The following is an 11,984-nucleotide window of genomic DNA, read 5'->3' as shown; positions in this document are numbered from 1 at the left end:
ATGAGGTTGAGAAGCAAAAATTCTGAAGGCAGATTATTCAGCATATCTGTGAGATATGCCATTCCCCACCTCAACTCTGTTTTCCAGACCTCTTATATTCTGACCATGAGAAAAACTGCACCATTTAATGGTTTCTAGTTCAGCGTATGGTCCAGATCCTCACAAGAGTGTTGTGTCCCAGCTAGCAACACAGCAGAATCTTCAACAGGCCACTTTATCATTGCCCAGATCAACAGCTGCATACAGAATGTTGGAAGAGGTATGGAATTGTTTTAGCAAATAGATCACATCTGGAACCGTAGCAGCAATTGAAATAACCACCTGATTATGCTTTCAGTAATCCACAGCCGTTTAATGTCCACAGTTTAGGTTTCTACTGCTGCATAACAAACCATCCCCAAACTTAGTGCCATTAAACAGCCATTTCATTGTGCTGACAGGTTCTTCAGGTTAGAAATTAAGACAGGACACAGTGAGAATAGTTTCTCTTTGTTCTGTAATGTCTGAGGTCTTGGCTGAGATGACTTGATGGATAGCGGTGACAGGATGGCTGGAGGCTATAATCTTCTGGAAGCTTCTTCAGCCTGTTGCCTGTACTAGGATGGCTGGAAGGCTGGGTTCCTCTGGAACTGGAGCACCTACTACACACAGCCTCTCTTTATGGCAGCCTTAGACTAGCTGGAGTCTGTACTTGGTGGCTCAGGACCTCCAAAGCAAGGATTAGAGTGAAAAAGGCAAAAAGCTGCATCACCTTTTATGACTTAGCCTTGGAAGTCTCATCATGCCATTTTTGTTGCAGTCTATGGTTGAAGCAGCTACAAGCCTGCTCAGGTTCAAGGGGAGGGAACATTAACCCCACCTCTCAATGGGAGGAGTGTCAAGAATTTGGGAGTCCTGGTTTAGAACTGCCACGTTCACCAAGACCTAACCAACTGCTGTGCAGGCCAAACAGATGAATTAAATGAGGGTGTGATAGGCATTTTCTTCTCTGCATTTTTCAAGTCTTTGGTGAGGGAACTAATTTCTGAAATTGCTCCTAAGTATGTGGTATTATTTGTTTTGATTTACACTTTGTGAGAAGGGGAAACTCTAGGGGTTTCCACTTGGGCCTTTCTGCCAGGATGGCCTCATTCTGTAGGTCAGGAAATCATTGTGGGAATTTTGTTTTGTTTTCTTTTGAGACAGGGTCTCACACTCTGTCACCCAGGCTGGAGTGCATTGGTGTGATCACATCTCACTGTAGCCTCAACCAACCTCCTGGGCTCAAGTCATCCTCCCTTGTCAGCCTCCCAAGTAGCTGAGACTACAGACGTGCACCATCATGCCCAGCAAATTTTTGTGTTTTGTGTAGACACGCAGTCTCACTATGTTGCCCAGGCTGATCTTGAGCTCCTAGGTTCAAGCAGTCCTTCTGCCCCGGCCTCCCAAAGTGCTAGGATTACAGACATGAGCCACTATGCCTGGCCCAATGTGGGGATTTTGCTGACCTTTTTTTTTTTTTTTTTTTTTTGAGACGGAGTCTTGCTCTGTCACCCAGGCTGGAGTGCAATGACTCGATCTTGGCTCACTGCAACCTCCGCCTCCCAGGTTCAAGCAATTCTCCTGCCTCATCCTCCGTAGTAGCTGGGATTACAGGCATGCGCCACCGTGCCTGGCTAATTTTTGTATTTTTAGCAGAGATGAGGTTTCACCATGTTGGCCAGGTTGGTCTCAAACTCCTGACCTCAGGTGATCTGCCCGCTTCAGCCTCCCAAAGTGCTGGGATTACAGGCATGAGCCACCGCGCCTGGCCAGCTAACTTTTTTTATTTTTTTCCATTTAGATGAGTAGGTAATGGTGGTTTTAATATGCACTTCTCTAATAGCTAATGATGCTGAACCTCTTTCTATGGGCTTATTTGCTACCTGTATATCCTCTTCAGTGAAATGTCTCTTCATATCTTTTGTTTATTTTATAATTGGATTTTTTTTTACTGTTTATTTTTGGGAATTCTTTATATATTCTTGATATGAATCCTTTGTTAGATACATGATTTGTAAATATTTTCTCCCAGTCTGTAGCTTGTCTTTTTACACCTTTTTTTTTTTTTTTTTTTTTTTGAGACAGAGTTTCGCTTTTGTTGCCCAGGCTTGAGTGCAGTGGCATGATCTGGGTTCACTGCAACCTCTGTCTCCCAGGTTCAAGTAATTCTCTTGCCTCAGCCTCCCGAGTGGCTGGGATTACAAGGGCCCACCACCACGCCCAACTAATTTTTGTAATTTTAGTAGAGACGAGGTTTCACCATGTTGGCCAAGCTGGTCTCGAACTCCTGACCTCAGGTGATTCACCAGCCTTGGTCTCCCAAAGTGCTGGGATTACAGGTGTGAGCCACCATGCCTGGCTGTCTTTTTATACTTCTTAACAAGGTATTTTGTAGAGCACAAGTCTTAATTTTGATGCAGTCGAATTTATCACTTTTTTCTCTCCTTTTTTTTTGGTGGGGGGGCAAGATCTCGCTCTGTGACTCACTGTTGCCTCAATCTCCTGGGCTGAAGCCATCTTCCCGCATCAATCTCCTGAGTAGCAGGGACTACAGGTGTGCACCACCACACCTGGCTAATTAAAAAAAAAATTGGTGTAGAGACGCTGTCTATCTTTGTTGCTCAGGCTGGTCTCAGACTGTTGGGCTCAAGTGATTTTCCTGTTTTGGCCTCCCAAAGTGCTGGGATTACAGGCATAAGCCAGTGCACTTGGCCTCAGGTTTTTCTTTTATGGATTGTATTTTTGGCGCCATGTCTAAGAACTCATCACCAGGTCATAGGTCCCAAAGATTTTCTCCTATTTTATCTTCTAAAAGTTTTGTAGTTTTACATTTTATATTTAAATCTCGGATCCATTTTGAGTTCATTTTTGTATCAGGTGTGAGGATTGGGTTGAGGTATTTTGTTTGGTTTTGGCCTATGGACGTCCAGTTGCTACAGTCTGTCGAAAAGACTATCCTTCCTCCATTGAATTGCTTTTGCACCTTTGTCAAAAACCAGTTGGACGAATTTATGTGAGCCTATCTCCAGGCTCTCTATTCCATACCATTTATCTATATGTCTATCCTTTCACCAATACAAAAAGTTTTGATTACTGTAGCTTTATAATAAGCCTTGAAATTGTATAAAGAGATTTATATGTTGACCTTCTATCCTGCAACCTTGCAAAACTCACTTATTCGTTTGGGGAGTTGTTTTTGCATATTCCTTGAGATTTTCTGTGGAGACAATTATGTTCTGCAAATTGAGACATTTTCTTCCCAATCTTTATGCAATTTGTTTCTTTTTATTATCTTATTGTACTGAACTAGGACTTCTAGTACTATGTTGAATACAAGTGGGGAGAGTGGATATCCTTGCCTTGTTCCCAGTCTTAGGGGGAAAGTGTCCAGGTTTTCACCAGTAAGTATGATGTTACCTGTAGGTCTTCTGCAGATGTTCTTTAATAAATTGAGGAAATTCGCCCATTTTCTGAGAGTTTTCTGAGAGTTTTTGTCATGAATTCTGTCAAATGCTTGTTCTGCATCAACTGATAAATCATGTGATTTTTCTTCTTTTGTCTGTTAATGTACTGTATTGCATTAATTGGTTTTCAAATATTGAACAAGCCTTGCATCTTGAGACGCATGGTGTATAATTCTTTTTATGTATTTGTGGATTCTATTTGCTAATATTTTTCTAAGGATTTTTGTGTCTATATTCATGAGGCATATTTGCATATAGCCTTCTTTCTTTAACTTTTTCTGGTTTTGGAAGTATCAGAGTAATACTGGCTTTGTGGAATCAATTGAGAAGTGTTTGATTTGGACTTATGACAACAATGTTGTGCAATCTTTTATTTATTTATTTATTTGTTTGTTTAGCGATGGAGTCTTCCTATGTTGCTCAGGCTGGTCTCAAACTCCTGAGCTCAAGGGATCCTCCTGCCTCATCCTCCCACAGGGCTGGGATTACAGGTATGAATCACCATACCTGACCAATTTTGGGCAATTTTAAATACAACAATAATGGATATGATGAAAGACTATCATTGATAATGATAAAGTCAAATTTCATATTCCAGATGAAAATTAGATGATTTTAACTCTTAGAGAAGTCCTTTATGGATGCCTATCTAGGCAAAAGAGTGTTCCCCTATCTGAACTTGTGCCATGGCACTCCAGGCCTTTAATTCACATACTTCTTCGATTTATTAAATCAAGAGGTGGGTGGGAGGTGGGAGATATAGGAAGGTGCAGTCCTTTCCCTCATTATTGGCTTTCACACACATGTGAAACTGTTTCCCATGCCTGTCTGTGATCCAGAATTTTCTTTTCAAATTTTCTTTTCATAGCGAATAAGTTAGATGCATAGCCACTTTGACTCATCATGATGTAATTGAGATAGAAACTCTTCTGTAATAGTGGGCATTTATTTTCACAAGTTTGTAGTTATAAGATTTACAGAAGTTAATGAACTGTGAAACAAAGTCTATTTTAAATAAAAAATAAATGGGGAAGCCACAAAGGGAATTCAGGTGCCAAAAATTACTTGCTATTCAAATTCTCTCCTCTTCCCAGGCTAGAGTGCAGAGAAACTGGGATGGGTTTCCATGAAGGAACAATTTCAATTTCTCCGGCAGGGAGAACAGTGTACCCTAAAAGATACAGGAATAATTACTCATATCACATCTTTATTTAACCCATCTGGCTAGTTTGGAGATTAATAGTGGGTAATTGTAGAATTAATCAGGTTGTGATTTGAACTGAAGCTGCTATTCCAGATGATGCTGTTTTCCTACAGCAAATCAACACAGGCCCCTGGCACCTGGGATACAACTATCCATCTGCCAAATGTTATTTTTTCCCATTCAGCAGAGAACACTAGAAGCAGCTTACTTTCATCTGGCAGGAACAGAAGTACAACTTTAGGGCTGTATCTATTCTCTGGCTCACTGTCATAATCCACGTTGAATGGAATTTGATTGTCGTGAATGTCGTGCTGGTTTATTACACTGATGACATATGTACTGGACCTGATGATCAAGAGGTAGCGAATACTCTAGATGCTTTATTAAGATACAAGTACACCACAGGGCGGGTGATAAGCCCCATGAAAACTCAAGAGCCTGAACCTCAGCAAAGTTTTTAGATGGTCTGGACCATGTTGGGTATTAACATGTTGTTGTACCTCACACCACCTACCACTCAGAAAGAGGCACAGCATTTGGTGTGGGTGTTTGAATTTTGTAGGCAACATATGCTACACTTAATTGTGCCGCACCAATGCACTCAGCAAGTAATCTGTAGGGTTGCATGTTTTCAGGGAGAGATCCAGGGCAAAAAAAGGCTCTGTGACAGGTCCAGGCCACTTGAACCTTATGACAATGTAGATTCAACAGGTACAGAACCTTTGACACATTGGGAGGCTACATGAAGCCTCTGGCAAGTCCCAATAAGAGAAACATACAGCAAACCCCTAGAGTTTTGAAGTAAACCATGCCCTCAACCACAAAAGAAGTATTTTCCTTTTGACCAACAGCTTCCAGCTTGCTCCTGGGCTGTGGCAAAGTCTGAATGCTTGACCGTGGGGCACCAAAGAACCATGTAACTTCAGCTGCCCCTGATACATTTGGTGCTACTTGGTCTTCCATTGGAAGTGGAATATTTGAGACCAGACTCAAGCAGGTCTGGAAGGTACAGGAAAGTTGCTTGAGCAGGTGGCTCACATCTCTGTGGCCCCTGCTGCTGCATGATCACCATTCCCTGGACTCACACCTAGAATGTCATAGGGAGTTCCTCATGACCAGGTCTATTGGTCAAGGTTTCAAAAGGAAGCAAATGGTAGACTCAAGGGGTTGAAATGAGGAAAGTATAATTAAGGGATTTTTTTTTTAACACTGGTGTGAGCAAGACTTAGATAATTAGCAATGCATAGCGGGGCTCTCAGGGACTGGCAACGGTTGATGGCCACAGCCACTGCTAAGTGCTCAAGCTGCCCACAGGCAGAGACAAACAATGAGCCCCTAATAACATAGCATTCCCTGGAGGGACCAGCTAGCCACCTGGACTGCCATCTGGAAGGGGCAGCAATTTGTTCTCACTTGAACAGGTATAATTTTGTACATGGATTCGCTTTTTAAAAATTCACATTTCTGCTGGCACTCCCACCCATTGACTTACTGAACCCATTATTCACACTGACATTATCTCACACAAGAAAATCATTATAAGCCAGTGTGCGCATGCTGATGGACTCCACTAGTGTTACCATGTTAGCTCATCACCCTGAAGCACCTGGCCTGATAGGATGGTAGGATGGTCGTTTTGTTGAAGATGCTAGCAAACGTCACACAGATGATGCCCACAAAAAGCAGAGGGTGGTGCTTAAGTGGATGGGCTCTTGGCACAGCTCTGGCTTCCTATGGATGATTTTCTAGTTGTGTGGCTCTTGACAAGTGACACTGTCATCCTGTTTTTCATTTTAGTAACCTGCAAAATTGAGATAATAATAAGAGCCCTTTGACAGGGTGTTTGTGTGGATTCAATGAGATAACGCCTGTAAAGTGCTTTAGCACAATCGCTGGCATGGTGTTCGCTTGGCAGTAAGGAAGGTCACAAGTGTTAGGTGCTCATGATTGTTATTTTTATTTAGCGTGGTCAGCACACTAGTTGGCACAATCAACTTTAGATCCATCTTTTAAAACCTTAGAGTCAAAGAGACTGCAAACAGCACTTTTGAGTTTGGGTCATTTGGGTTCATTAAGACATTTAGACCATTTAGCCAGCAAAGCTTATCACTCAATACAACGATGTTTGGGGGAGGGACATAGAAAACACAGTACTCTGCAAACAATTAAGTGGAATAGGGAAGTCAAAGAGGAGTCGTGCTTTTGTTTCTCCGTGAACTATGCACATGGCAGTTGTGGGTGGTACGTCGGTTTCGGCTCCAGGGTCCCTGAGGCCCAGGGACCATCCCGTTTGGCTTGGCTGATTGGGGATGGGGCCTGAGGGCAACAGGTTCCAGGCTGTGCTCCCATTAGGTCGCAGGGCTCCTTCCGAGCGCTTTTTCGTGACCCTGGGTGAGAGTGGCAGGCGCCCTGCTGCATAGGCTCCCCTGGGCACAGCCGCTGGCGGCGCTGCACTTGCTCGAAGGGGCTTCCCAGGCTTCGCTGCCTGCTTTTCTCGCCGTCTTGGGTGGCGGGCGGCGTCGGTTCCCTCCCCGGGGGCCGCAGCGGCCGGAGGCGGGGGTCGCAGCGGCCGCTCGGGGCGGCGCTGGGCGGGCGGGCGCTGGGCCCGCCCCGCCGGCATCCTTGGCTCGACTTCCTTCTGCCGCGGGCGGCTGGCCCAGCTGGAGGAAGCGGCGGCGGCGGCCACGATGAGTGCGGGCGACGCAGTGTGCACCGGCTGGCTCGTTAAGTCGCCCCCCGAGAGGAAGCTACAGCGCTACGTGAGTAGGGGCGCCGCCACCCGCCCGGCCTTCGCTTCCCGGGGCACCCGCCGGCGAGGCGGCCGCGGGGAAGCCGCGGGGCTCTGGGCGCGCCAGGCGCAGCCGCTCCCAGCGCCGGGACTGCGGGCGAGGCCGATGGACAGAAAGCGAAATCGCACGTCGAGCCAGCGTCGCCGCTGTGCTAGGCAGCGGGCCAGAGACCAGGTGGCGCCTGCCCGCGGGTCTCAGGGACTCCAGACCGCCGCTGACTCTAGCGGAGGGAGGCGGGTTGGGGCTGAAACCTCAGGCACCAGTCTCCGTGCAGGAGCGGCCAGGGTGACATCTCGAAAGCGTGCCCCTTTCTTTGGCGGGGGGTGGCTCTGACACCCATTGCCCTGCGAGGGGGACGCGGCAGGGCATAGGGAGACTGACAGCCGGAGGGGAGTTGCCTGCATTCCCCCAGGACCGTAAGGAGTGCGGAGTGCTGCTCTTGTAGCTGTCATCGGACACTGCTGTCTGGAACCCTACACAGTGTAACTCGTTTCTCATCGTGTAACCCGTTTCAGCTTCTTCTTAATGCTGACACTGCGCTTTTATAGTGCCAGCAGGACAATTGACTTTTACTAGTATGAAATTAGGAATACTTGGAAAAGCATATCTTCCAACATATTCCATTACTGTTTTAAGATGTGCTATCGACACCTGAAAAGTTCGTTATCTCCATCAGCGTCCTCACGATAAGGTTTTAAAAACATTCTGCTTAAAGACCTGATTGCTACTCAGTATTTTTCAGCCATTAGGAAGAACCACTTCAGTCCCCAGGGAGTTGCATATAAATAGATATTAGGCCTTCTTGCTTTTTTTAGGCTGGGAGTAGCTGGATGGAATCATCTTGTTCTTAATTCCTAATTTCTCTGCAACTTCACTGCACGGTGGTAGGAACAAACTCGCCCATGTCTGCGCTCAGCCAAAGCAGCCCACCCCAAATGTGGTTCAGCCTTGTGCTCTTGTCTATACAATGCTCTCAAACTGCTGTCCTCTTTTGGCCAAATTTCACAACTGTTTTTGTTCCCACATAAATGAGGCACATATTGTGTGGAAGTCCAAGAGATGGGATTATAAAATGACTTTTAATAATGTATGAATACTTCCAGAATATGTGGCAGGAGATTTTCCTGAACATAGAGTTGCTCAAACCTTCTTTCCCCATTCACCCCAGGCGAGACAGTGTTTGTTTCTCTCTTAAGGGTCTTTGAAAAGATTTTTGTTGTTTGTTCTGCAGAACAGAATTTTAGAGGAAGGTTGTTCTATTTAGCATGTGAATATCAGGGGTGTATAAATACTGAGATTTCTCTAAGTGCCAGTGTGTCCCTGCATCATTTGCTTTTGAGTCCAGGAGTCCATAAGCGCAGGGTCCAATATCTCTTGGCCTCTGCATTATCCAGCTGCTTCCTTAACTGTGAAGCTACTCAAAGGAGGCAAGAGAAGAAAACCTGCTCCCATCACCTGCATGAGCGGGTGAGGCTTTTGTCACACAGCAGTGCTTGAAATGTTGGCTCAAGATGGGTTTCCTTGTTGTCCTTTGGAATGACAGACATTTTAAAGGTTCACTATACAGTTTTAGTAGATGATACAGAAAGATGGTGGACCTGGAGGGCAAAGATTATAGAGTATTTTATTCCCCAGTCTTTTTTTGTATCTTAAGCAGACTGGCTTAGGGAAGTTTATTAGTATTTCATCAACTTTGGAAAGGCGTGGGTGTGTGTGCCTATTATCACATGTGGTTCATTCCTGTAGGGGATGTGGCAGGAGTGGACACCGTGCAACTTAGAGATATGTGGGGCGTGTGATGATGGGGCAGGGACCAGACTTAAGACACAAGAGTACCTAGGTGTCATCTTACCAACACTCCAAGACGTAAACCTTGATGGTTGGGAACTCTCTCTAAGAAAGATCATAGATAGTCAATGCTTTTTTTGCTGACTGGCATCTGTCCCTGGAACACACCACAGAAAGAATTCTTTTTCCTTTCATAGCTAAATTTTGCAGGAATCCTTTTTACCACTAGATGGTGATCATGTGTCACTTCCACGGGGCCTGGACAGGGCTGTTGCAGCTGCTTAAATTCAATTCCTGTCACTCCCTCCTGTTAACGGAGCGCTAACTCCGAACTAGGCCCTGTGTTACAGGCTGGGAAGACAGAAAAAAAAGACTTGATTCCAGTTTATAGTTTAACATTTATAATAATAACATAGCAAAACTAGTTATTGGCACAACCAGGACAATAACTCAGTTCTTCGTGCTGTCAGGCCAGCAAGCAGCACTCCATCAATGTTTGCTATTACAAATGGAAGCTCAGGCAGTTCTTAGGCAAACCTTTCAGTCCAAAGTAGGCTTGTACTTCATCCACTTGAATCCATCAGTGAAGACAATCAGAAAGTTATTTTTTATCATTGGTCTTTTAAAAGATAATTATTTTCATTTGTATTTTTTGTTTCACAATAAATATATTCTTATGTTAATAAATAGAATGAAACATGAAGACCCCCTTTATATTTCCCCTACCCCCTACTTTCCCTTTGCTCTCCTCCTTATTCCATACTCCCCAACCCAGGGATAACAACTGTTAGCCGTTTAGTGAGTACCATTCTACAAAATTTTTCAGAAAATATATAATTTTCTTTTTGCACAACTGGGATCATATTATACTATCTGTCCTGCAATTTGCTTTGTTCACAAAAATTCTGGACACCTTTCCAGGTTAGTACATATAGATTTACTTCGTTCTTTAAAGCATTGTCAAATATTCCTTGTAATACATATAATATAACAATTTCTCTATTGGTGAACATTTGGCTTGCATCTATTTTATCAATTTTAAAGAATCCTATAATAACAGTGATAATAAAGCTATAATAGTTCACTTTTATTGAATGTTTATATGTGCCTGGCACTACACTAAGAACTTGTATTAACTCATTTAGTTTTCAAAACAATGACAAGAGCCAGGCACTGTTTTTGTCCCTGGATATAGGTTCTTTGTTGCATATTTAATTTGCAAATATTTTCTAGCAGCCCATAGTTTTTGTCTTTTCATTCTCTTTTGAAGAACTAAAATTTAAAAATTTTAATGAAATCCCCAATACAATTTTTATTTTATGAATCATGGATTTAATGTCAAATCTAACAACTCTTCATCTAGTCTAAGATCCTGAAGATTTTCTTCTGTTTTTTCTATAAGTTTTGTTTTGTTTTTTTTCCTTTTTGAGACAGGGTCTCACTTTGTCACCCAGGCTGGAGTGCAGTGGCATGGTCATGGCTCACTGCAGCCTTGACTTCTCGGGCTCAAGTGATCTTCCCACTTCAGTCTCCTGAGCAGCTGGTACTATAGCTGCTCCCCACCACACACTGCTAATTGTTGTATTTTTTGTAGAGAGGACAGGATTTCTCCATGTTGCCCACAGGCTGGTCTCCAACTCTTGGCCTCAAGCGATCCTTCCACCTTGGCCTTCTAAAGTGCTGGGATTATAGGTGTGAGCCAATGCACCTGGTCTTTGAAAGTTTTATATATTTACATTTTATATTTAGATCTATGATCCATTTTGAGTAAATTTTGTAAAAGCTGTGAGGTTTATATCCTGGTTTCTTTCCTTGCATACCAATTTCATTTGTTCCAGTACTATTTATTGAGTAGACTTCCTTTATTCCATTGATTTACTTTTGAAACATCATCAAAAATCAATTTACCTGAAGGGCACAGTGGCTTACTCCTATAATCCCAGCACTTTGGGAGTCTGAGGCTGGAGGATCACCTAAGGTCAGGAATTTGAGACCAGCCTGGCCAACACGCTGAAACTCTGTATCTACTAAAAATACAAAAAAATTTGTATTTTTACAAATTTGTATTTTTACAAATTTGTGGTGGGCGCCTGTAATCCCAGCTACTTGGGAGGCTGAGGCAGGAGAATTGCTTGAACCTGGGAGGTGGAGGTTGCAGTGAGCTGAGATGACACCATTGCACTCCAGCCTGAGCGACAAGAGCAAAACTGTCTCAAAAAAAAAAAAAAAAAAATCCATTTACCATATCCATGTAGATCTATTTCTGGATTCTCTAGTCTGTTCCATTGATCTATTTGTTCTATGCCAACAACATGCTGTTTAATGACTAATGACTGTAGCTTTACAGTAATTCTTGAAATCAGGTTATTTTAGCCCTCAGACTTTTTCTTTCTCAGAGTTGTTTTGGCTATTTTAGGTCCCTTGTTTTTCTATAACAATTTTAGAATTGGTTTGTCAATTGATTTCACTGGCCTCATATCCCATAGCCTTGCTAAACTCACTTATTAGTTCTAATAGCCTTATCTGTAGTTGCAACCTGCAATACTATAAATGTTGCATAGAAATGACGAGAGCAGGCCGGGCGCGGTGGCTCAAGCCTGTAATCCCAGCACTTTGGGAGGCCGAGACGGGCGGATCACGAGGTCAGGAGATCGAGACCATCCTGGCTAACACGGTGAAACCCCGTCTCTACTAAAAAATACAAAAAACTAGCCGGGC

General features: G+C 43.6%; 1 protein-coding gene across 3 annotated transcripts in view; it reads left to right on the top strand.

The window, feature by feature from the left end:
- Positions 1-7,324: 7,324 nt before the first annotated feature.
- GAB3 (GRB2 associated binding protein 3) overlaps positions 7,325-11,984 on the top strand; it is a 68,913-nt gene continuing 64,253 nt past the window's right edge. For all 3 annotated transcript variants that reach the window (XM_025372943.1, XM_025372944.1, XM_025372945.1), the window contains exon 1: positions 7,325-7,448. In XM_025372943.1, the coding sequence (XP_025228728.1) occupies positions 7,377-7,448 (72 nt within the window). In that variant the 5' untranslated portion in view covers positions 7,325-7,376. The remainder of the gene's footprint in view (positions 7,449-11,984) is intronic.

Source organism: Theropithecus gelada, chromosome X (genome assembly GCF_003255815.1).
Source record: "Theropithecus gelada isolate Dixy chromosome X, Tgel_1.0, whole genome shotgun sequence".
Taxonomy (NCBI): Eukaryota; Metazoa; Chordata; class Mammalia; order Primates; family Cercopithecidae; genus Theropithecus; species Theropithecus gelada.
Note: the sequence above shows the minus strand (reverse complement) of the source record. Positions and strands in the feature narration are given on the sequence as shown.